This window comes from Sciurus carolinensis, chromosome 19 (assembly GCF_902686445.1).
Source record: "Sciurus carolinensis chromosome 19, mSciCar1.2, whole genome shotgun sequence".
In the NCBI taxonomy this organism is placed as follows: domain Eukaryota; kingdom Metazoa; phylum Chordata; class Mammalia; order Rodentia; family Sciuridae; genus Sciurus; species Sciurus carolinensis.
This window is the reverse complement of record NC_062231.1, coordinates 21838249-21865203: the sequence shown is the minus strand read 5'-3', so window position 1 is coordinate 21865203 and position 26955 is coordinate 21838249. Positions and strand designations below refer to the sequence as shown.

Genomic DNA, 26955 nt, shown 5'->3' with positions numbered 1-26955 from the left:
TGCTGGTACTAATTGTGAGATGACTGTTATAAAATCTCATCCAACCGCAGCTCTATGGATGTATATCGGCATGCTTTTAGGCAGCTTCTTTTGCTGCTGTGACTAAAGGACCCCACCAAAATAATTGTAGAGGAAGAACAGTTTATTTGGAGGCTCACGGTTTCAGAGGTCTTAGTCCATGGAAGGTTGGCTCCATTCCTCCGGGCTCCAGCTGAGGCAGAACATCATGGCGAAGAGTGTGGCAAAGGGAAGCAGCTCACATCAGCAGAGAGCAGAGAGAGAGAGACTCCACTCTCCAGATACAAAATATGTACCCCAAAGCCAGTTCTCACCTCCTCCAGCCACACCCCACCTGCCTCCAGTTACCACTCAGTTAATACCATCAGGGATTCATTCACTGACCAGGTTGAGGCTATAACCCCAATATCTCTCTTCCAAACCTTCTTGCATTGTCTCACATGTGAGCTTTTGGGGGACACCTCAACCATAACAGCATATAAAATGGGTGCATACCAATATGTAAAACAGAACTTAGTAAATGAAGGGGAAAAAAAGTTCAGAGATAAAGTCTTGCCTCCACTAAGCCTCACCAGGGGAAATTTTTGATAACCTATAAAATGGAAATAATATTGTTGTCTCTTCTTAAGAATTATTCTAAAGATGATATGAGTTGAGACACCATACTGAGATGACTGCTATGTGGTGACTGAGTGACGTCTGCTTCTTACCATTTCCTCAATCATTCTGTACCATGTTCTCTCCTTACACTGTCTCCAACATCATTTGGAAGTTTGACCGCTTATCTTTGTATGCTGTGGGCTTACTACCTTGTTGTAATGGACACTCCCCAGGCACGAAGAGTTCATATATATGGATAGTTGTGAAGAAAATCACAGCTTGGAAGACGTGGCTTCTCTGTTTCCAACCAAGCAGGGTTAGAAGGCTTCAAACATGTATTTGTTTTGCAGATGGACTGTTAAAAGTGTTCAATATCTCTATGTCCCAAGTAAGTCATACTTATTTAAAGATACATTACAAGATGTGTTGGGTCATCTAGAAAACAGTCAGTGTAGTAGTGCATTTGAGATGGATTTGTGATATATTCATAGAAACCTAAGCAAATAAAGACAAAATTTTTAACTACAAGGGAAAAAAGAATGACTACCCAAAGAGAAATATAAGCAGTACTACTTGGGGCTCAACCTAAAAATTACTAAGCAAATTATATGATATAACTAAATTTGAAGACCAGTAAAGCAAGGTATATGTGTATTCTTCATTGGCAGTGATTATACTAAACAAGTGAATTATTATCCACAAAATAATCACATGGAGGAGCAAAAGAATCAATCTGTATTAGCATAAGCATTTTTTAAAAAATTGTCAGTATTGAAATACCAGAAACACAGTGAGTGAACTCTGCAGAAGTAGTTCCTTCAGGGGAGAGAGAGTAGGCTGTGTTCACATGTTCCTTTAATACAAGTAAAAATCAAATAAAAATGTAAAAGGCAATACATTGATTCCTTCTTGGAGCTATGGATAGTGGATATGTATTTGTGGCTTGGGATTAAGTTTCCTGTAACAGTATCATATGTGGAATTTAAAAGCAATATCTCTTAATATCTTAACCCTGATGGATGGGATGGATATGGGAAACTGATGTCATATGGAGCATTGTTAGAAGCCTCATGTGGCTTTGGTAGTCACTCTTAATTTAGCTAATTAAATGCATTTGGCTATTCAGTCTTTCTCTCCTAGACTGATAGACTTCAGAGTCTCAGGAATACTACACAACAATCTGGCCCAACCACCTCTTATTGATGAGGAAACTTGCCCAGAAAGTAAATTATAACACTGCGTCCCGAACCCAGGTACTCTGAATCTTCATCCGGTGATCTTTGGAAATACCACACTGATTTGTAGGGTTATTTCCCGTTTTAAAGGTGGACTTTTGCCTAGCAGAGACCCAACAGTAAAGTAGAATGAAGTTTTCTGTGGGGGAAGGGTATTCAGAAGTTGGTAGTGGGTAGGTACCTGAAAACACTTTGGTATCATCATTTTCACATGAGCTCTGTACAACTCTGTAGGCTTTCTGTGTAAAAGAGATCCTTGAAGAATTGAACTGATGAAGTATTGGCTAGCTGGCTTTAATTCCACCGAGTTTCTGCCTAATAAAATCATGGTGTTGCTATTTGGATCTGTCACGAGTGGAAGACGCCATTTTGCCTAGAAAGCCTTTACAAATGGGGAGGGTAGATGATTCATTCACCCTAGTTCACCTTCCATCATTCATCAAGGGCTCTGAGATGTGATCTTGATAGAAATAGTCTAAATCAGCCGTTGGGTAGGATCTAAGGAAGGAATTCCATCGGATGTGTATGTACCTCTTAATAGGTTGTCTTCCCAGACACATTACCCAGCCTTTTATGTCTCTTTCTCTCTTTCTCTCTCTCTCTCTCTCTTTTTTTTTTTTTTTTTTTTTTTTTTTGGTACCAGGAATTGAACTCAGGGGCCCTTGGCCACAGAGCCACATCCAGCCCCATTGCATATTTTACTTAGAGACAGGGTCTCACTGAGTTGCTTAGCACCTCGCTTTTGCTGAGGCTGGCTCTGAACTCGCAATCCTCCTGCCTCAGCCTCCCGAGCTGCTGGGATTGCCCGAGAGCACCACTGTGCCGTCTATATCTTCTTTTATGCTCTTCACCCGCTGAGCACAAGCAGTCCAACGAGACAGACCAAGCAACTTTTATTTTCTCACCGTTCCTGACAGACTACTTATTGCAATCCAAGATGGGCACTGCTCCTCTTGTTTTAGGTAGGAACCCAGAGAAATCTAGTAAACTAATTAACTGATATAATCTGAATTTTGAATATCCAGGAAGAACCTGTAGGCCAGCGACCATCACCACAGGAAGTGCAGGCTATCTGTACTCCTCATCTGATTTATAAACTAACTTGTATTGTCAATCATCTTTTCTATCCAGTTGAATTTCTAGTGTCCTTGTACCCAGAATCCTTGACCCATAACTTGGTATTCTGCATATTAGTATTTGAATAATGGGCTCTCAATAAGTTTCTCTCGGCTGATGGAGCATTAATATTTGACCATCTGCCATTTTCCTTTGAAATGATTGGCACCCTGCTTTCTGGGGAGGCCTGTTGGGGGTCTTGCTTTCTGTTCTGTTCTTTGCCTCTGTACCATTGTGATTGACTGCACCCCTCATTAGCTAATTGCAGAGTTAGAAAATGCTCCGCTCTACAACTGGGAGCTGGGGATGATCCTTTTTAAAATTCCTGCTTCAAGAGTGGCAGCCCTCTAAATAATAATTAGCGAGAAAACAATGCCCGCGTTGTTCTTAACACTTGAGGAGAAGAACTTACGGTCACGCTGTCACATGAAGACTTCGAAATACACACTGGCGAGAGGCAACGTAAAAGCAGAGTTAGGGAAAGAGGTGTCATTGGGATGTGCTGTCGCTCTTTAAAAGACCACTGGTTTCAGCAGAGTCGGTTGCTCTTAGCAAAATGTTCCGTCCTTGAAGGAGGGAGACTTGGATTTAAGGACTGACTTAGAGGATTTCTGGGTGTTTGACCTTGGACAAGTTCCACGGGCTCCATATTCTAATTTCCAAAGCTGTGACTTGATAGAACATGGTGATGTCTGACCCCCAGGGTCGCGATGAAGTGAGCGTTAAGGTACAGAGTAGATCCATGATGGGCGTCAGGTACGTGGATTCCGTCTTTGGATAAACCCTTTATGGACTGTCTACTCTCGCCGTTCATTATCCTATGTGTGTCTTACGCAGCAATGAGGAAAACAGAGATCCCTACTTTCATAAAATTAAAAATGTATTTAGTAGGCACAGGACAGGAGCTGAATTTGAATCTGAAACTAAACTATAGTAATAATGACTCATTTACAAAAGGTGTCTGTTGCCCTTTCCAACAGACTGGAGAGGAGGATCAGGGCTTCCAGAACAATCCGCAGCATGCAGACAAGCAGACATGTTCACGCAGATGAACTGGTTTTTCGCAGTGCTTTTCAATTTGTAGCAGAATCAGGAAGAAAGAACTCAGTGTGCTTAATTCCAAACCCAGTGTTCTCCCTCCTTGTCTTCCTGTTAGGAGACCTTGAAAAATGGACTCTGAATCGGATGCATACTTAGCCATGGGAGATGTGATTAACTGTTGAGCAGAGGAGATAAAAAAAATAAACAGAAAGAGAACATGGATGTTCAGTGCTTCTGGTATTGCTTGTAAAGGATACGGGGACCTCAGATGTGTTGGGGTCCTTTTGTTGTTGAAAGTCATGCCCACGCTTCCTTCTGCCTTTCAAAATCAAGTCCCAAATCGTTAATTCACGACGGAGGCTGATGAGGAACCAGGTTCTGACTTAGCTTTTGCCCTCTTTTCTTATCAGACCCTGACTCCTGACCGCAGTCCCTCTGCCAAGGAGGGCTACCAAGTGCCAACTCCATGCGGGGTGCCAGGCTCTGAGCCTTCTGTTGACACTCAGCCTTGCAATGAGAATGGAAGGTGTAATCACTGCAGTTACTTTACAGATGCACGGCACAGCTGGAGAAGGAGTCTGCAGAAGGAGCTTGGCCACTGAGCTTTTCACTGTCTGGGATTTCTGTAACCTGAGCACCCTCAGAGCTTCTTGCCTGTGTGATTTCCATGTCACCGGGCTTTGAATACCTTTTGTCCCTCTGATTAATCCTGGAAGACTCGGTTCAAGCAGCTCCTTTGGAGAGCTTTCTTAAAGCCCTGGCCCCCACCCACCTCCCAGCCCAGTTACATGATACCCCTGTGCTTCTTAGCACCTTGTACTTAATACATTGTTTTAAACACTTTGCCCTGAATTTTAGTCACTGGTTTATTTGCCTCTGAACAAGTCAAGTGTGAGCTCAGCAAAGAACTAGGCCCAGGCCTCTCTTGCCTCTGTCCCTGCAAAACCTGGCATTCCCTGTGCTGAGTGATGAACACTCTTCTCTGTTTGGATACCAGCAGAATTTTAATTGGGCAAAGTACGATGTAGATACTTCCATGACCCAGCTGTACGTGTAGATTCCCACAAACGAGGGCTCTTAATGGAAAACTAAATGCTGCTCCCCCGCCCCGCCCCTGGTCTTTTATAAAACTAAGATCTTCAGTGGGACTATTAATGTCAGGTTTTTTGAAGGGTGGCAAGAAATTTTGCTGTGTAAAAATGTGCACCCGCCCCCCCCCAACACACACACACACACACACACACACACACACACACACAAAGTAGAATTCAGTTAATCATCCTCTTCTGGCTTAGAAGAGGATGCTAAGGCAGAGAAAGAAACCAAGTTCTGTCTCATCCTTTGGTTTCGTCCACAGGATTTATGAGTCTCAGGCTTAGGCCTGAGACTAACTCCAAGTTAGTGCTGAGTCTACTACCTTTGTTATAGACACCTTCCCATAAACCAGAGAGAGCTCAGAGCTGCTGGGAGATCTATAGCTCCCATAACTCTCTGCTCATCCTGTACCTTTCTTTCTGGTTCTGGCAGGAACACTGAAATCATAAAACATGGTATCGTGTATCACAGTTCCACCTGAGATGCATGAATCTTCAGACCCCCTTCAGAAAACCTGGCGCATTGGTAATGCTCCCCACCAAATGCCTGTCCAGGACCCTGTTATTTCTGAGCATGAGGGCCAATCTTCCCTACCTGGATGTAAATAAATGTCGATAGGATGCTCGAATTTCCCCATCCTTGAAAAATCTACGGCTTTTAACAAAACCTACGCTGCAGAACCGTATCCTATCATGAATCAAATCTCTATCCTGTAACTAGATACATTTCCGAAGGTAATTTTAATTGTTTTGAGAAACTGCTTAACATTGTAGATCAATCTCAAGATCCGAGATGGTATTTCCCTAGCAAAATGAATTATTAATACCCCGATCATTTGCTTAAGACATTAATAGTTCTCATTGATCGGCACATCCTGTTTATCTAAAATGGACTCAGCACCATGAATGTCAGAAGAGGATCTCAGCAAAGCCAATCAGAGACGCCACTCGCTTTCGGTCACATCAGCAGATGAGAGGTCTAGGGTTCCTTCTGTATGCACAGCATGTTAGGTCTAATGTTTGAGTCCTGAGCTACTTAAGGGCCCGGAAAGGGGGCCCATTCTCTGAAGGTGGCACTTCACTTTCTGTTGGCTTCCTGGTAACCACAGAGGCCTTTCAGTGACTACGTGGTATAAATTTATTGCTCAGGGCCCTCCATCAATAGGGTGTGCTGGTCTATGTTTTCAGGTAAGCCTGTGTTTGCTTAGAGTTTGTCACATCAGTGAGAGCGAGGCGAGAAGCCCCAAGTTACTATGATCTGAAAATACTAAAATATCGGGACTTCCACAATCAATACATATCCAATATACACACCAGACATCCATACGATTTTTGTCAATTTCTAAACTCTTATTAATTATTTAAAAAAATAGTTAAAATGTACCGAGAATGAAAGAATAAGACTGACTGGAAATATATGTTGCTGTATCATTTTCAAAGAAGTTTCATTTACTGAATTAGGAAGTTTCTCTTAAAATGACTTTTAGAGAGAAATGGGGTAGTAGGGTTGGCAAACCCAGGATCTCACAATGAGTTACGGCCAGAGTTGTACATAGAAAGCCAGGTGACGTGGCACAAACCTGCAATCTCAGCAATTCGGGAGGCTCAGGCAAGAGGATTGCAAGTTCAAGGCCGGCCTCAGCAACTTAGGCCCTAAGCAACTTAGTGAGACCCTGTCTCCAAAAACAAACAAACAAAACAATGCTGTGGATGCGGCTGAGCGGTTAAGTGCCTCTGGGTTCAATCCACAGTGCACCAAAAAAAAAGAAAAAGAAAAAATAACAGAGTTGTAAATGGAATCCAGTCTCCTGATCCTGCTTACTGATGGGAAGGCTCATCTTTCTCACCCCCTTGGGAGCACATCTCCTTGATGGAGACTCTTAAGCCATGAAGTTTCTCCCTTCCTTGATAATGTCGTGTCGTTTTGCAATTATATGAAGTTGTGGATCCCTCTCCCCACCGGAGCATGAGATCCTGGAGGGTGGAGATGCGCCTTGCTCCTCTGGGTGGGTCCCTTACGTCTGGCAAGCAGAAGGTGCCCGGTTAGTGCATCTGTGCCTAGCTGGCTGCAGGCAGGACGGGAGGAGGCCGGGCGGGCGAGAGGAAGCACGACTGTTTTCCAAGGTCACGTTGTAAACCTCCGGCAACAGATCGCAGTTTGGCCTTGTTTGAACTTCACCATGTTGAAAGAGTATTTTTTAATCTGATGCCCAGTATGTAGATTTGCAAAACACAATACTATTTTCACCTTTTCTTTCCTGCCGCCCTAAACCTGTGCCCCTTACGCTTGCCATCTGCTTGGACTGAGGAACATGTGTCCCTTTCATCCAGGACATGCCCGTGCCCTCCAGAATACCAAGGTCAGGCTGCCTGCCTCACGCACCCGCTTACATGCTGTGTAGCTTTTAGTCCACAAAAAAAGTCACTTCGCTTTACCTCAGGATTCTCCTGTTGGAAGATTCCTGACTCATGGGCCAATTACTGTTTTTGTTCATGCTCTGGGTTTCTCCAGTGAGCTAAGGAGACAGCTACTCAGACTTGGTAGGAGTTCTGTCCGTGGGCAGCAGAGCTGTGTATTTCTGGTGCACTTTGAATCAGTCAGCTTTCCCTTGCTATAATGAAATACTTGAGGCAGGCTACTTAGGAAGAAAAGAACATACATGCAGCTCATATTCCCAGAGACTGAAGGTCTGGCATGGCACAGGCTCTGCCAAGGACCCTAGAGTGGGTAAGGGGGGTGCATGTGAGACCTAGCAATTCCATCAAAAGGCAGAAAGGCCAGAGCAACTCAGGAGTTGGGCTCCTCCTCTTGTCATGAGAACTCAGGAGTCCCAGGAGGGCCACCATAATCCCTCCTGAGGGCAGCTCCCCCAACGACCTAATCACCTCCCACCAAGCCCCGCCTCTTAAAGGGCCCACCATCTCCTACTCACCACAATGGAGACCAAGCTGCCCACACCTGAAGTTTTGGGGAACACACTCAGACCACAGCATATTTTAAAAACAAAACCCAGACCACCAGACAAGATACGTTAAAGCGACAGAGTCATCACTTTCCCCAGGCAGAATTCCATTCTAAAAAATCTGGAGTATCACCTTCAAGTCCACCAAAATTAACCCTGTCTTCTTTGTTCTGTGACAATTTTTCTGAATTTGTTTTGGGGGAGTCTGTGATTGCTTGGGAGATAAATAAGAACCAGGACTGACCTCCAGAAGGTGGGGAAAGACCTAGTAAACCACAGACCAGCTCTCTGCCTTCGCACCTAGTAGCAAGCAAGTCTTGTCTTCCCTTGGTGGCCACTGGGACATGCCAGATCCAGTGGGGGGCCACCTGTTATTTGGAAGGAAGCAATAGGTTTATTGGCTTGGTATCCACAACTTAAAGTGCTTCTTTCTTCACCTCCAGTAAACACTCTTCCCCAAGTGAGTTTTATTTATGTTCACACGAAGGCAAATGTGCAGAGACCACCAGGAGAAACCTTCCTGAATCTCATTCCAGTGTCTCTTCCCTTCCGCAGAGTAAAGGTTGGACAGAACCTGAAAGGAGCATCCACTCTCTCCGCGCGTTCCTGGACTCGGAACTCCTTTGACCTCGGAAACCGAAGATGAGGTTGCCATGGGAACTACTGGTCCTGCAATCTTTCATGTCGTGTCTGGCAGGTAGGGTGTGGTCTCGAAACTTTTTGATCAAAAACGCCACCGTATTTCACGCTGATTCGAACGTGAGCCTGTGCTCTGGACGGCCGTGGGAAACATCACCACAGTGCGGCCACACTGACTGGCCTTTGCTGACACCGTCCAAGGCTCCTTCCTGGCGGGCTTTGGGGGGTTCTTTGCATTGTCCCGTTGCAGAGACAGACATTGATGTCCTGGCTCTCTATTTGGTCCTCTCAGAGTCATTGGGGGGCCATTATTTGGTCAAAAAGTTGTTATTTGTGTTCATTCTGCTGCTCAGGTGCACAGAGATATTGGCAACAAAACCAAAAATATAGTCTGGAGAATTTCCTGTTTTGGTGCCAGTGGATGGAAGTTTCCCGGGGTGGCTCTTTCTGTCTCCTCAACAATGTCACTTCATCTTTTGACACTGACTCTTTTATTTCAATACACCTGTAGTTTAGATGGAGCAAAGTAGGCAGGAAGTTTTTACCATATACCACAGTCAAACTACTAGAAAAAGGCTTATGCAAGTACAATCATGCTGTTTATTGCTTTTTTGGTTTTCTGGAAGATGCATGCAATTATCATTGACATGCCTAGATCAAGGGTTGATACACTGCAAGTCCAGCCTGCCCTGGGACTTGGTCTCCATGTTGGGATAGTGTACATCTTACTAAGTCTTCTTTTTTTTTTTCTTTTTTTTTAAATTTTTTTTAGATGTTGATGGACCTTTATTTTATTCATTTATTTATATGTGGGGCTGAAAATCGAACCCAGTGCCTTACACAGGCTAGGCAAGTGCTCCGCCACTGAGCCACAACCCTAGTCTTCTCAAAATGAGTGCAGCTGATCTGCTTTGTTATTCAGAATGTCGAGTGACAAGTAGGACACCTGAAGACATTTACGTTTCCACAAAGCAACTTCCCCATTATCTATATTCTTACATTCATTCCAATATTGCTGAGTACCTTCCCATGAGCCAGCCTTGAGCCACCCCTGTGCTGAGATCTGGGAACTTAACCCTGAGCAAGACAGACAAGCCCTTGCTCTGTTAGAACTCGGTCAACTAGGAAACTACAGCTACCGACACCTGTTCTAGCCAACTGCTGCAATTACTTCAAAATCGAAGTTGGTGATGATAGTACTGACCTGAATCACGTACTCCCTGTCAGTCACCGTGCTAAGCACTTGGTACACTTAATCTCATTTCGCTCTCCCATGACACCTGGGAGGTAAATCTTCACTGTTTATTTTTATTCTATTCATTATTAATATAATTACAGAAGCATCAATGGAAGTTAAGGAACTCACTCAAGGTCACAAAGCTTGCCGGGGGTGGGTGAGAGCTAAGACTCAAATTGAATCATGCTGCAATCTTGACCATCAACGATACTAGACCTTCTTTTGACCTCTCCTGTCCATTTGGCCAGTTCAGGGTTGCAGATTTGCTCTGGAAAGTTTGTGCTGTTCTTAGTGTAAACCGTCATGCACTTGTGATCTAACACACTCCCTTCAGATTCCAGCCTTCTCGCTACGACTGAGTACGCAATACCTTCCCTCTTCCATGATTGTGAACATCCTAGCATCTCTTTTAGAGATACTATTTACCTCCCTCATCTGCCCAGAACCTAAATGTGCCCTGTCCCCAGCAATATGTCCCAGGCTCTAATCTCTGCTACTGACTCTGTACAAGGGTTCCACTGAGACTCTCAGCTTGAACTTCTCACAATGATTCCATGATAGTCTTTTTTTTTTTTGGTACCAGGGATTGAATCCAGGGGTACTTAACCACTAAGCAACCTCTTCAGCCCTTTTTAATTTTTTATTTGGAGACAGGATCTCACTAAATTACTTAGGGCCTCGTTAAGTTGCTGAGGCTGCTTTGAACTCATGATCCTCCTGCCTCAACCTCCCAAACCACTGGGATCACAGGCCTGCGCCACCACACCCAGCAACAATAATCATATTTTTAAAGCTATAAAGAGTGAATCGGTTTCTAAGGATTTGATGAAGGCAATGTGTCCATTCAACCAGTGTGCTTGAGTAGATTTAAAAAATTAAAGGATTGAGAACCAAAATAGCCGTTCAGTTGTATTCAGAAAAACTTGGAAATCTTATCTGTGTACCTGTATCCTGGTTTTTTCCACTTAGCTATTTGTCGGCAATCAGTATATTGATTGTTTTTGTGAGCTTTTTAGTGAACTGTTTTACATGACATTAATACTCCCTCACCATATGCCTCCTTCAGTGTAGGTAAAGTCAAGCTTTAATTAATGTTTTTGTTTTCTTGCTATTCATCTTGATTTCATTAATTTGCATAGCACTCAACATACTGCATTTTGTACAGATTTCCTGAACTGCTCATTCTTTTCCTTTTGTGTATTGTCCATGATTTTTCTATACTTCCTGAGTCTCACATCACTTGGTGAGTTTGGCAAGGAATCTATTTATGCCTATTTTGTTTGCCATAATTAGTAAATCTCAAATAAGCCTTTTCCTGATCATTTCCCAAATAAGAGAGGATCCAAATATTTTAAACAGGCTCATCCTGCTAGGGATGCATTTTATAAGGTCTGATCATGATTTGAGAGCATTGATGAATAATTTTTGGTACAGTGACCATGTTTTCCTCTTTAAACCAATGCAAGACTCCGTCTCTAGCCATAGCTTAAAAACAAACAAAGCAAAACAAAACAAGACCTGTAGCTGCCAGTAGTATAAAACTCTAGCCACTGAAACAATTGACTTCATTTATTTCCTCCTTAAGTAATTTAAACCCATCATCCCAATACACCACTACTCAAAAGAGCCAAGAAACTAGCAAACGAGCAAACAATTTTAAAGAGGTGAAAGCGTCCCAGGCAATAGAGAATGGCAGCGACTGTGGAAAACTGGAGAAAATATGTTCTCCCAGGAGACCAACCTGTGCCGGGCTCCCAGCCTGTGTGACTGTCCCACGGGGTGGTGAGATGTGTTTGCATATGATCTCCTGCGGTGTTAATGAATAAGATCTAAATCCATTCTGTTCCTCGTCTCCCGCTTTATAACCTTTCTTTCAATCGTTTGGTTCTCTTGTGATATCAGAAACGATGCCGAGTACCTGGAGACCTTAGGAGCTTTGTGCTAACTTTTCCTTTGGTGGAAGGTGTCCTTGCCTTTGCCCCCCCATTACCCTTCCGCAGGTCTGTGCTCAGATGTCACCTAATTAGCCTTTTCCTGACAGTAAACAAATTCAAACAGCAGTATTCCCCTCATCCCTTCTGCCCCTCCTATTGCTTAACTTTTCTGCAGAGCTCTTATCAATACTTGAATAATAATCTATTTGATGGCTTGTATACAGATAACTTTCCTCACTAGATTATAAGTTTTATTAGGGCAGGTACTTCGGTGTCTCTCTCTCTCTCTCTCTCTTTTGGTACCAGAGGTTGATCCCAGGGGTGCTTAACCACTGAGCCACATGCCCAGCCCATTTTATTTTATTTTATTTTTTTATTTGAGACAGGGTCTCGCTCAGTTTCTCAGACCCTCATTAAGTTGCTGAGGCTGGCTTTGAACTGGCGATACTCCTGACTCTGCCTTCCAAGCTGCTGGGATTGGACAGGTGTGCACCCTGAGCCTGGCTTTCTGTCTTTTTTTATTTACTGCTACACGGCCAGCATTTGGGAAATGCCTGGCACGTAATTGCTGTTCACCAAATACGTCCTGGATGAACGAACACTTCGTGATGGCCAGTCAGGAGACAGAGCAGGTCTCCGAGTTTCCAGCTGTCCTCAGGACACAAGGTATTCTGGACTTACTTTCATGCTCACTCAGTGAATGAGCCACCCGTGAGGCTAATGCGTACAAGGTTTTTTTTTTTTTTTTTTTCCCAGTTAGATTTGAGTATGGAAAGTGTTTAAATTGGTTGGTATGTGTGGAAATCTATATCAGATCCTATTGGAAGACTCCTTACCCATTTCCAACTTCCACCCAGCTGGGCTAGAATTTTCCTGTCTGTGTTTCTCTGCCTGGAGTCTTTCTTAAAGCCCCAAGCTCAGGGAACTATGACACCTTAGAGCCCTGCTAGGGGACAGTCCGCAGCCTAGGAGGCCTGGTGATCAGTGGATAACTGCTTCGTCTCCTGTCATCCGGGGAGTCGATTCTTAAGCACCTTTTTTGTAGGTGATTCCCAACAGGATTAAGTCCTAAATGTCCACTCTGGCTCCTTCTACTCTTGTCTTCACTTCTGCTTCCTGTATCAGCTCCCCAGGTAAATGAACTGCTCAAATCAATTCTCTCAGGCTGTTTTTGAGAGGATCAAACCCAAAAAACATGCATATACTAATTAATAGCAGAGAGATGCCTAATGTCAGTCAAGTCAGTCATCAGGAAGAAAGCAGACAGGGAATACACGGTGACAGAGGTGACTGAGGGGCTGGGTGCCGGCTGTCTCTGGATGCATGTATGTGCATGTGTGCATGTCTTTAGGTAAACACGGATACACACCACTGCATGGATATGCCTATAAGTACTCTCTAGGGCTTGCGACCAGGTCATTTTACTCTGTTTTTGCTATTTACTAATGTTGTTGCTCATCAGCCGCTGGGCAAAATCATTTTGCCTAGCTAGGATTTGTGGAAAATAACTGGGATCCATCAGTATCTGCCGGCACATTCCACAACTCTGTTGTAACATTGTTGCAATTCTACAGTACAGAAATAGAATGCTCAATCAGAATGCGTGTTGCCTTATATGGGAGGTAAAGACTTGGTAAATCAAAGAACTAGCAAAGGATATACATATGTGAGCCCTGTGTTTGGGGCTCAGCCTTTGGATAGAAATCCAGCGGGCCAGTGGTGGCACTAATAAAAACTTCCTCCTGCTAATTCCCGGTGTCCTGTCTCCCTGTGCAGGAATCCCCCAACAGATTCAGTTTATAGCCCTGTGCAGGGAGCTGGAACAGGTGACTTCCAAAGTCCCTTTGTACTCTGAACATTTCCAGTTCTACCCATACACATGGTCCGAGAGGCAGAAACGGATGCCGATAGGGATAGAGCGAAGTCTGGAATTTTACCCAGCTAATGTGGAGTTTCCCATGGTTGGTCTGCTCTGCCGTGTGCCGCTGACTGCGCTCACATCTGCCGACTTTGGCAGACGGGATGAAACGGCTAGTCCGTGTGCTCATGTGCAGTACCAGGCAGGCAGGCTTTAAAAGCCCTCAGCCGCCTTCCCGGTTGATTCTTGGTTTCGGGGAAGCTAAATGTGTTCCCCTTTCTGTGGCGCGGTTTACCCGCTTCAGCAGTTACCTCCTTTTGAGAAAGTGCCTCCTCTCCCATGCCAGCCTTCTGTCGATGGGCTCACAGAATCTATGCCACCGTACAGCTGCGTCTGGGGGCCAGCAGTGGGGGACAGGGTCCTGTGTAATTCATGGGGCTAGATCCTGATATCTTGGTGTGTGTTCACAGAAACTAGAGAGTGGAGGAGCCCCAGGGGGATAGTCGATCAGAGGTACGGAGCTGGGAGCTGTGATTTAGGAAATGCAAACCGAAAGCCAGAACCCACAAGCAGAGCACGTGGAAAGCATGATCGCTGGTGGTCTTCAGATGGTGTTTGGGGATCCGAAAGCCTTTGTCACTAACACTGAAGCGGGCTGTCCCTGGCGATTGCTCATTCTTGAGTCTCAGAGTACACAGGCACAGTTGCGCTTGCCAGTATTTGTTGATGTCAATGATAGAATCTGATGAGCCTACCATTTCCACTTCATCCAAATGTTCCCACGAAGCTCAGGACCAGCCAACACCCTCCCTTCTTCCTGATGCCCACATCCCACCGTGATGGGAGATGACTCAGAAGTCAAGTTTTAAGACTTGACTTCCCAGCACAGTCAGGTATACATTTTCAATTTCCAGGATAGCTCATGGTTGATTTTCCCCCACCCCCAGAATAAACAGAAAATCAGGCAGCGTTCAAATAATTCGCAGTTCTAGATATATATATATATATCAAACCTGGTGCTGCCTCTGTTCTTGTGAAAGGAACATTTAATTAAGATCAAAAGGGAGTTGAGGCGATGTCAGTCTTCATTGAGGGACCACAGAGCACATCCTGCAGTGACCTCTTATTTTATTGTTTCTGTTTCTAAGAAACTGGCTTGCCAGCGAATTTGCAATCACGCTGACTGAAGCCAAAGCATGAATTTCCTATTTCCTCTGTGCTCTCTGATACCAGGGCCATGAAATGAAGCCCAAGTGGTGGAAAGATTTCTCCAAGAAGAGAGCTAATAACTGGATCAAAAAGCAATGACTCTGGTGATAAAAACTCAAGGAAAAAATGGAGCCAAGCCTGCCAATAAAATAATAAATAACAAACGGAAAACTCCTTTGCAATTTTAATTTAGATATTTCAGTATTTTCGCAGTGGGAAAATATTCATCAGCAGTAGGACATTGAGGTAAATAGAGAGACTAGCAATGATTTTATATGCCCATAAGCACGGATACCTGGGAGGAGGCATACAAACACAGTGTTTTTAGAAAGAGTCACTTTAAAACCATTTCTAAAGCAAAAATCATTAATGGCTTCATTAGCTACGCCCAGCCAAGGTGTATGCCTGCTTTATAGACAGCAGAAGACTACAAAAAGAGGCAAACATACTGCATATAGAATAAAATGCTCAAACTCTGAATAGAGCCGATCAGGAAGAGAAGACAGTTTATACTCTTAATATCAGGTTGATACCAGCTCTTTGATAATTCTGCTTGCAATGCAAGGTCTTGGTGCTGCCTCAAAGCTTGAGCATAGTGAACACAGGAATAGTCTGTGGTGTTTCATCTCATGCCCCAAATGCCACCTGGAGATGCGGCAGGGCTGCGGGTTCAGAGTGTGAGTTCTGCAGTTCCTGAGAGGGGCGCTGCTTCCTAGCCGTGCGACGGAGCACCTCACCCACGTCCCGGGTGCCTGTTTTGTCATCTACGAAATGAACAAATTAAGGGCATTTGGTTCATTTGGGTGACTGTGTGAAGAGTCAGGAGATTGTATGAGAGTCTTTGCTCTTGATAAGGTGTCTGATATTTAACCAGCATCAACGTGAGCTAAAGATTGTCCACTGAGTCATTTAACGTATGCTCGAGGACCTGCCCGTGCCAATCGCTAAGAATGTAACTGGGTTCTTAATTAAGCATCTTAATTAAGCATCGTTCCTAACATGGCGATGATGTGGGTGATGATCATGATGATGTGACGATATGGCTGCCCCAGTACCCTTTTTATATAGCTCATCGTTTCTGGTCCTTCTTCATTGGTTGAAGGTTATTTAGCAGAGCTACAGCATGTCTGTTACCTTTGTCACATGTTTGCAGTGCAACCTTCTCTATGCAAGAGGGATATAATCATATTACCTGTGACTCATAAGTAGCTCGATTGGCGTGTGTGTGAGAGCACACACGTGCACACAGAACCCTCCGAAAGCTGTCCGTCTTGACACCTTCATCATTAGCAGTAGCAGCGGTAAACCAGTGGCATCGTATATTTTCATGCAGGTGACAGGACATTTAGAGTCTGCCTTCCGGCAACTAGTCCTGTAGCACAGGTACCAATGGTAGACATCCATCTGGGGCTTGGCGTAGGGAAGACCCCGGGTAAGCTAGCATGACAGGCTCCCCGAAACTCATCAGGGTTCAAGAGGATGAGCGTTCCATCAAGATGATAGAATTTTCAAAATGATGAAAGATTTGGAAATGCATTTTATATTAAAAAAAAAAAAAAGGCCCAGAAAGGAGTCCCTAGAAGCCCCTAGTGTTTTTTTGATGGAAGAGGCTGAAGCACCGACTCCTTTCTGTGTCCTCAACTTCCATTCTTCCCCCGAAACTCCCCTCGGTGATTTTAACCAGCTATTTCTTGTATGAAGAACCGTGTTGGGTGAGAGATGGTTCATCTCATGCTTCCCTAACCTCGCTCTTAATTTGATGAGCACTTGTTAGTCTAGAAAATGTTTGGTAATTGTTTTTTTTGTTGTTGTTGTTGTTTTTTTTTTTTTTTTTTTTTTAAGAAAACTCTTGGTGGTTAGAGACAACTTCAGTAATAACAGTAAGAATGCACAGGCATTTATGTGGCAGATCAGTACCACATTTAAAAATGCACTTTCCCTATTAACCCCCCAAGGATGTTCTTCTCGTTGTGTGACTGTGAGGGGTTGCATGATCTGCCTGAGAAACTAGAACTGGGGAGAGTCCAGGCAGAACTTGAACTTGAATCTCTCTAGCTCCAAATCCTGGCCTTCTAATAGTAAGGCTGTGATGTCTGTTGAAATACGTACCTGCCTCTGGGAGTTTGCTGTTTTCTAAACTACGAACCAGTGTTTCTCCAAAAGTCGTCCATGGACCAGCAGCGTCAGTATCACCTGTAACTTAGGAGAGAGGAAGATTCTTGGGTGCCAGCCCAAACCTACAGGGGGGTCCCCAGCACACCAGGGATTCTGATGCCCACGAAAGTTTGAGAATCATACTATATGCTGCAGAAATTGTGTTTATCCCATTTTTACTTCTGAGCCTGTGAGGAGTAAGCAGCCTATTCCAGGTTATATGGTTGGCATCGATGGTAAAACTGCGACACCAGCTTTCTGAATTATAATCTGTTGGTTGACTTTTTCCATTGATATATATATGTTTCCATTTTACTCAGATCAGCCTGGTTTTCAGAGCATGTTAATGAATCCACCGCGATACAAAAAAAGAAGGGTTCTTTCAGTTAAGTGTGTTCTGAATGTTAATACAATCTAAACTTTTCTGAGAAGCCTCATTTCATTGACTGTAAACCACCAAAAGCTGTAATAGTGACCTGTGCCCTTTTTCAGTTTTATGATGAAATACACGTAGAAAAGATGTAACTTATGAAAATCAGGATTAATAGAAATACGTTGCAGAATATTTGCATAATGGGAAAATAAAAGGAACATGTCTCCCGAGCCTACAAATAAAGTACAGTAACCTACCATTTTAGTAAATAATAATATACATGTCATTAGATACAAAATCTGTGCTGAGAGACGTGAAAGAAAGAAGTTTTCGTATTTCACAAAATCCCTAGTGGGTTGCCGACGGCTCTGGGTCTTTTCGGCATAATCAAGAATCCTTTCCCTTGAGGAACATGACATTGTGTTTTTGGAAAACGTTTCTAACAGAGGAGGCTCACCTCTTCGGGTTAGAATGAAGCTGATTTCCAGGGGTTTCATTTTCCAGGCGGTTGGGGGAAGGTCCGCATAGAAGGCCCCTCGGAAGATCTTTTAAACGGTGCTGAAAATCAGCACGGTGGCGGCCGAGCCTTGGAGGTGACCTGGCTGAGCACGGCCTGGAGGGTTGTGCAGGCTGCCTTAACAGACTCCTCCCGGCGTGGATTCCAGCAACGGCCAGTTATCCTCTCCCGGTTCTTGAGCCTCGAAGGCTCGATCGAGGTGTCCGCCCCGCCAGGCTTCCTCCGGGACTCTGGATAGAATCCCGTTCTGCCTCTTCCTAACTTGTGGCTCCTTCCAGCTTCTCAGGAGCCCTGGCCTTGTGGGTGCATCTCTCCAAGTCTCTTCCTCCATCTTCACCTCTGCTTCCTTTCTGCGTCCACAGCTCTGCCCTGGGGTGTTGAGGGCCCAATACCTCGACTGTAATTTTGGCCTGGTTTGGGGTTGAAATGGACGTCATGGGTTATATGAAATCAAACACATCGACGTTGCCGCTTTCTGTTTACTTTTTTTCTTTCGGGGTGTGGTAAGAGATTTCAGGTGATTGACATGCTTTGCATTGCATTCCTAGTGGACAACACTGGATGAGAAGGTACAGGAGCTGACCTCAGGGGCCGAATGTGTAACCATAGCGACAATATAATGCTGTCCTTCTCCCGTCTTCAGAGGTGAATTCCAGGCTGGTAGCTTCAACTTACACTGCAAGGTTAATTAGGGGGAAGGTTTCCAGAGGAGGGGTGTATTGCATGTAAATCTGAAGGTGTTCACTCAAAAATAGAGAGAAAATATGTCCTTTATCACTGCCTCTGTAAGAGGCCTTATAAAGGAAGGAATGCATTCCTCAAAAACAGTGAATCCAGGATACTTTATTTAAAAAAGAAAAAAAAAAGTTTTTGCAGAGAACCTGCAAACTGCACTCAACAAAGCAAAAGTAGTGTGTATACAAACATACATAGCAGTCTTATTTATAATAGCCAAGAAGTGCAAACCACCCCAGTGCCTCAGTTAGCTAAACTGTTGAATAAGCACAATGTGTTAGACGCAGACTGTAGAATACTATTCAGCTCTGAAAAGGAACGAGGCATTGAGACAGTGAAGTCAGACACAAAGGCCACATATTGTTCCACTTATATGAATCCATAGGAAAATCCATGGAGGCAGAAAATCCATCAATATCTTCCCAGAGAGAAGATGGGCTGGGACAGCAAAGGAAATGACCATCTGCATATGGTTCTTTTTCAGCGTGATGCAAATAATCTGGAAGTAGGTAGTGCTGAAGATCGCAAAACCTTGTGCATATAATAAAAAACAACTGTATTTTAAAAGGTTGAATCGTATGCTGCCTGCATTAAATCTCAATCAAAAATAATGAAATATTTCTAGGAAAACAACAGACAGGAAGTGTTAATGTGTTAATGTCCCCTGAGAGAGACGCTCTGTTGTCAGGGGTAACTTCTCCCATATATTCTAAACAGGATCACAAAATTAGCAATTTATCCCAGCTCTGTTGTTTTATAGACAACTTTACCATTTTGTCCAAAGTCCCACAAGTAATTAGCAGCACGATAGGAATCCAAGTTTTGCCGGGTGTGGTGTGTGTGCCTGTCATCCCAGTGACTCGGGAGGCTGAGGCAGGAGGATCAGGAGCTCAAAGCCAGCCTCAGCAATGTAGTGAGGCCCTAAGCAACTCCGTGAGACCCTGTCTCTCAATAAAATACAAATTGGGCTGGGGATGTGGCTCAGTGGTTGAGTGCCCCTGAGCTCAATCCCCAGTACTCCCCACCCCTCCAAAAAAAGAAAGAGTCCAAGTTTCCCAAACGCCCGTCCCAACCATCCCTCCTATACTCTGTCATGGAGCTTCCCAGTTACAAGTTTTGTGGTCCACCTGTCTCTATCCCACCCCTCAAGTGCAGCTAATTAAGAAGAGGAAAAGAAGGAAGCACAAACCTCCCTTGCGAGCGAACCCCGAGCTGGATCCTGTGAGGTGTGATGTTGGAACATCCCCGAGAGCAGGAGGAGTGGAGGCTTCTGGGGCTGGGGGAGAGGACATGGGCGTGACCTTGAACAAGATTGACATCCCCAGGAGGCATCTTCTCCTTCCTGTCTGTACAAACTCCCTGGTCGCCAAAATTAAAAACCCACATCAAGTCTCTGAATAAACTTCAGAGCTGAGGCCTTCCAAGGAATGGAGCCAGTGCAAAGACCCCTCTTCAAGCCCTGAAGTCCCGTCAAGTCAGAACGAGTTCGGACATGTCACTCAGGGTAGCAGGAATGAGTTTATTGCAGGGATAGGAAAAGGGGAAGGGGACACTCTCCGGGGAGAGAGTGGGTCCTCTCAGGGAGGAGAGGGACAACATGCCTCCCCTGCACACCAGGTTTTCTGGCGAGCTTACAGAAGTTTCCAGAGACTCCCTCCCAGGTCTACCTCTTGACTTTCGACTGACAGCAGGATGGCGTCAGACTGTCAAGTCCCCACTGCCGTGGCAATTCTAGGTCACCTTGGCCATGCTGACCTGTTCTAATTGGATTCTATTGGTTGTTGTTGCCAGGGATTCAGCCCAGGGGCTTTTAACCACCAAGCCACCTCCCAGCCCTTTTTAATATTTTATGTAGAGACAGGGTCTTGCTGAGTCGCTTAGGGCCTCACTGGCTTTGAACCCCCAATCCTCCTGCCTCAGCCTCCCGCCTCCCGAGCCGCGGGGATTATAGGCTGCACCATGGCACCTGGCCCTAAATGGACTCTGAACTGTATGTTCTTACAGATTTCAGGGTAAGGAGGAGTTCTCCTTATCTCCCTGAGTCTCAGGCTCTGATCACAAGAGCCTCCTGGGTTCCTCCCGTCGACAGTATCTCCATTATCTCGGGCCTGCGTTTCCCCTGCAGTGAACAGGTAGCTTACTGAGGAAGGTGACGTATCCTGCCCATTTTGGCCAGGCAGGGCTGCAGGGAATTGCCTCTTGGAAAAGAAGGCGGTGGGATGAGCACCACGGCCCACTGGATAGAGTGAGTCTCTTAACCTCGCATACCCAACATTCACATCTCTGTCTTCCCTCTCACCCCTTCCTGAGAGCGATGTCCAGACCGTGGTTCAAAATATGTCTACTACCCAGGGGAAGAGGAACTGCAGAAAGCATGATCTCGGATACCTCCAAAGGTGCGCATGCAGCCACGCGTACGTTGCTTGAACTATTTAACATAAAACGGAATAAAAACCCACCTAAAGTCCTTGTCTCGGACTTCATTGCTTCCGCATGGGCGCCCTCTGTAGCAAGAAGTGGTGGACACAGCTCGAAATGCATTTCCTTTTGTGGGAGTGGAAATAAATGTCAAGGGGGAGACCCAGAGGACAGTCCACTGTGTTCTCTAAGGGGCTTTGAGGGTCTGCCCATTGGTTGACGTGACAACTCAAACATGTTAACTTCAGCCGTCAGAGATTCACAGATTGGCAAAGCTGTTTTCTCATCGGGTTCAGCCCTCCCTGTGGGAAAATTAAGAAAACTGAAATACAAAACACTTAACTCATTAGCCCAAGTTCCCATCGTGGCTAAGGACTTCGAGTGAGGATCAAACACGGAGAATGTTTAAGTCTCTCTTATCAACATGGTCATGATTTTTGCACATTTGGACTTGATAATCACTTTCCTATTCCATCATAACATGACCAAATTCTCCTTATATAAATGGATGTTCATTTTATTATTAAGGGTGCTTTAGTCAAAAGTCTGTGATTGCTTTCTTGAACTATTTCAGATGGTGGTGTTAGGAAACTTGGCCAATAATTCTCTATAGTCTTTTTTTTTATTTATATATTTTTAGTTATCGATAGACCTTTATTTATTTATATGTGGTGCTGAGAATCGAACCCAGTGCCTCACACGTGCTAGGCAAGTGCTCTACCCCTGAGCCACCACCCGGCCCTCTCTATAGTCTTTTGATACAGTGACAGGTGATATTTGAAGAAGAGATTGAGTTCTTAAATTTAGAGCTTCTGCTTATTTTGAAAATATCTGTGCATCCATTTCCCAATGCATTCATTTTTTTGATAAATGTTTGCTGAGCATCTAGTATACTCTGTTCTGACAGGTGGTGGGCACATTAAGATCTTTGCACTTTAGTCCGTGTGCTGCGGGGCCAAGGTCTGCGGCTGAACGGAATTGAGACAACCCTGATCACCCCAGAGAGATCGCAGTCCTGTCGCCAGAGTAGCAGGAATGATTTATTTAGAAGGGGTGGGAAAGGGGGAAAGGGACCATCTCAAGGGAGGGAGTGGGTCCTCTCAGAGAACAGAAGGACCGGGCACCCTCCTGCCCTCCAGTTTCACTAGGAGACCCAGGGAAGTTTCCAGAGAGTCCTGCTCAGGTCCGCCTCTTGACTTTTGATTGACAGCCCAGGAACAGCAGGATCTATGGAAATTGGATGCCCCTGTTCCGCCTCCATTTCCTGCCCCCTCCTGTGAATAGCCCTCAGCAAGCTTGCCTTGTGCCAGTCGGGGTTGCCAGGGTGATTGGGGGTTGTGACAGTGTCCTGATAAAGAAGGTCCAGGCCACCTGGTCCCTGGGACATCATCTTGAAACAACAGGGAACACATGCAGGGAATCCCAGCAGCTTGGGAAGCGGAGGCAGGAAGATCGGGAGTTGAAAGCCAGCCTCAGCAGCTTCACCAGACCCTAAGAAACTTAGTGAGCCCCTGTCTCAAAATCAAAAATCAAAAGGGCTGGGAATGTGGTCCGTAGTTAAGAGTCCCTGGGTTCAATCCCCCCAAAAAAATGTGATTGAGGGCCCTTGGCAACTTGGCCCCTACCCATGATGATCATTATCGTGAGGTGATAGCAACATGAATTTCTGTCCTTCCTCTCCACTGGATGCTCAAAGTCCAGTATGGAGCAGCCCTGCTCTGGGGAACATCGCCACCTCTATTAGAGTCAGGCACCTGAACCCGGTTAAGGAAGTGGCAGGAGGAACCCAGCTTGGCTTCCCCGTCTGGGGACCAGCCTCCTTTGGCCTGGACCAGTGCTTGGGTAACAGGGTCTCAGGTTTCAGAGTCTCCTGTGCACAATCTCAGCCTCTGTGTCCCTGTCCTGTTCCGCCTGTGGCTCAGTCTGGAGAAGACTGCTGTCCCTCCACGGGCCTCCCTCCTCAAGCCCTGCGGTGCAATCTCCCTGGGAATTGGTACCTTGCTTTCTCTCCACCTCCTGTGGTGATGTGCTTCCTCTCTCCCTCTGACCTGCTCTGCTATGTTCTTTCCCTCCTTCCTTCCCTCCTTGGCTGTCTCAGTCTAATTATATCTTGGTTTAGAACACAGGTTTCAGGCCAGTAGAATTGTCTTGACACCAACCATTCGCCTCCCTGTGAGTCGAAATGAGTATTTTCATCAGCTTTGCACTGCTGTGACCAAAAGACCTGAACAGAACATTTTCAAGGAGGAAAAGTTCATTTGGGGACTCATGTTTTCAGAGGTCTCAGTCCATAGATGGCTGTCTCCATTCCTCAGGGCTCAAGGTGAGGCAGAACATCATGGCGGAAGGGTGCGGTGGAGCAGAGCAGCTCAGGACATGATGATCAGGAAGCAGAGAGAAAGTCCACTCACCATGACAAAATATAAACCCCAAAGGCACGTCCCCAATCAATGCCCCACCTCCTCTAGCCACACCCTGCCTGCCTACATTACCACTCAGTCAATCCAGATCAGTGGATTAATGCACTAATTAGGTTAGGACTCTCATATCCCATTCATTTCACCTTCGAGCATTGTCTCACACGTGAGTTTCTGGGAGACACCTCATATCTAAACCATAACAATGAATAAAGTTCTAATGCATTAGTTTAAAATTCACCAGATTCCTATATTCACATATGACATGGCTTTTATCCACACTCTCTTCCGTGCTTCTTTAAGGGACAGAGTGAAAGTTTCCCACCTATTAAAAAAGAAAAAAAGACTGCATCCCCTCCTGCTATTGGGATTGACAGCCATTCAAAGGCACATCCAAAATGAATTCAGATCTTCTCCAAGCAAAAGAGTAAATAATGAAAATTCAGCAATATTTGCCTGGGTCAAGTGTTTTTGCCAGAACCTGATGTGATAGTCTCTGTAGGATTTTGCTGTGAAGTTATGAAATACGGATAAGCCAGGTGAATATGATTTGCACACAGTGGTCTTTGTGAAATAGAAGTTGTCAAGTGGAAATGAGCCCTTTTTTTATCTTCTTCCCTGTCTTGAGCAGTGTTCTTGGAGTACACTCTTTGAGAACTTTCTTCTCCCCAGTGCTGTGATATTTGCCCATAAACTTTGGTTTTCATGTAATATTTATCTAATGAGATATAGCCACATTTGAAGCTGGTGCTCTACATTTCTTGTATCCCCTTAACGATGCCAGCCTTGCTCTGTTCAGTGATGTAAGAGGAGGGAAGAGAAAGGAGATTCCCAGTGGCATTACATAATTGTTCATGGGTTTCATATTTTCCAAACTTTTTGATCTCCATTTCATTAAAAGGGTAGGCAAGTAAATAAATTAACATGAGTTTTGTTCGGTAATTAGAAATCCCTGTTGAATTTTGGTCTTTACCTTTTTCTTCAGTGTTATTGTAACAAATCCAATGATTCTGGAACTGTATTTTTTATATACCTTTTTAAAATTTGTTCTAATTAGTTATACCTGACAGTAGACTGCATTTTGACACATCATACATAAATGGAGTAGAACTTCTCATTCATCTGGTTGTACATGATGTAGAGTTACATAGTAGGTCATGAGATCCTATATGCACATAGGGTAATAATGTCCGATTCAGTTTACTATCCTTCCTACTCCCATGCCCCTCCCCTCCCTTCACTCCCCTCTGTCTAGTCCAAAATACCTCTGTGCTTCCCTCTGCCCTTTATTGTAAATTAGCATCTGCATATCAGAGAAAACATTCAGCCTTTGGTTCTCTGGGATTGGCTTATTTCACTTAGCATATATTCTCCAGTTCCATCCATTTACCAGCAAATGTCATCATTTCAATCTTCTTTAAGGCTGAGTAGTATTCCATTGTGTATATATACCACGTTTCCTTTATCCATTCATCTGCTGAAGGGCACCTCGGTTGGTTCCATAGTCTAACTATTCTGATTTGAGCTGTTATAAACATTGATTTGGTTGCATCACTGTAGTATGCTGATTTTAAGTCCTTTGGGTATAAATTGAGGAGTGGGATAGCTGGGTCAAATGGTGGTTCAATTCCAAGTTTTCTGAGGAATCTCCATACTACTTTCCAGAGTGGTTGCACCAATCTGCATTCCCACCAGCAATGTATGGGTGTACATTTTTCCCCATATCCTTGCTAACATTTATTGTTGCTTGTATTCTTAGTAGTTGCAATTCTGGAGGGAGAGGGAATCTCAGTGTAGTCTTGATTTGCATTTCTCTGCTTACTAGAGATGTGGAACATTTTTTCATATATTTGTTGGTCAATTCTGTTTCTTCTTCTGTGAAGTGTCTGTTCAGTCTGGAACTGTATTGGCTTCCTTCCAACTTTATGTCCTCCAGCAAATCACTCTGCCATGTAAGGTTTCAGATTCTGAGTAGATAAAATAATGGGATTTGTACCCAAGTAAACTTTCTAGGCCTGTGTTTCCCAAAATTTGATCATCGTTTATTTCTCTGCCCTCTGTGAAATCCCTGCAGTATTATTCACTTCAATTTTTAATGAACTCCATCATCTTTTTTTAAAGGAGTGCATCATGGTTGTATCCATTGTTAGAAATTTAAAAGTGACCATAAAAATAAACATTATAGAAAAATATAGCAAAGCCTCACTTATCCTCAGAAGACTGATCCAGAACCCTACCATTTCTCCACAGAAATTTGACCATAAAATTTTACAGGGTTTTAAAGACACGGTAGTGCCATCTGAGACTTTCTTTGTAATCAGAAGAACTCAAAGAGAATTAATTGAAAAAGAAATGGCTCGTTCTTAAGTGAGTGAGCATTATTTAATGCCCTGTCTCTATATGATCTGAAAATTCCTCTCACCCGCCATGTTGTTTGTCCCTCATTTTTAGGTAAGGCAAAGGTAGAGAAGGTATCTTCCAACCCTAAAAAACAAACCAGATTCTGTGATACCCCAATATGACATGTCAGATGCATCCACAGTAACAGTTCAGATGGATCCTATTTTCATGTGTGATTACTTTTCCTTCCTGCAATTTTTCCTTTTCCTTTTGGTAAAAAATGCTGTATTGAAAAGTTTGGTATACATTGGTTTGGGGCTAAGACATGAAAGTCTTTATGATTGAAATTACTATAGTCGGACTATATAGCCTGCTGTGGTTTAGATATGAGCTGTTCCCAGAAAGCTCATGTGTGGGACGAGCAAGTTTAGAGGTGAGATGGTTGGGTTACAAGACCCTTAATTTAATCAGTGCATTAATCCACTGATCGGGGTTAACCAGGTGGTCACTGTTGGTGGGTGGGATATGGCTAGAGGAGGGGGTGACTGAGCCAGTGACTTTGGGGTTTGTATTTTGTCCGTGGTGAGTAGAGCTCTCTCTGCTTCCTGGTGCCAAGTCCTGAGCTGCTTTCCTCCTCCACACCTTTCCGCCATGATGTTCTGCCTCCTCTCAGGCCCAGAGCCATGGAGTCAACCATCTGTGGACTGAGACCTTGGAAACCGTGAGCCTCAAATAAACTTTTATTCCTCTAAAATTGTTTATTGGGCCTTTTGGTCCCGCCAAAGGGAGAAAAACAAATTGACTAAAACAAGTTCGTCTTACTGCTTTTATCTCCTCAACCAGAAAATCAGAACGGGACTGGGTAGAAATCCTGAACCGGTGTCCCGGCAGAGGAACAGGTGACAGGTCATGTGGAAGCACGTCGTGTTTTGACAAGAATGCTCGGTACTTGTGGCAGTAATGATGGGAGATAATGCAAGAATTGCATTAGTTTTGAATAAAGAGTTGTTTTCAGACCATCTTGGTATTCCCGTATTTAAAAAGTACAGTACCCTGA

General features: G+C 44.4%; 1 protein-coding gene across 3 annotated transcripts in view; it reads left to right on the top strand.

Moving 5' to 3' along the window:
* Cntn4 (contactin 4) overlaps nt 1–26955 on the top strand; it is a 968730-nt gene that overhangs the window by 463248 nt on the left and 478527 nt on the right. For all 3 annotated transcript variants that reach the window (XM_047534796.1, XM_047534794.1, XM_047534795.1), the window contains one exon: nt 8623–8764. In XM_047534796.1, the coding sequence (XP_047390752.1) occupies nt 8710–8764 (55 nt within the window). In that variant the 5' untranslated portion in view covers nt 8623–8709. The remainder of the gene's footprint in view (nt 1–8622; nt 8765–26955) is intronic.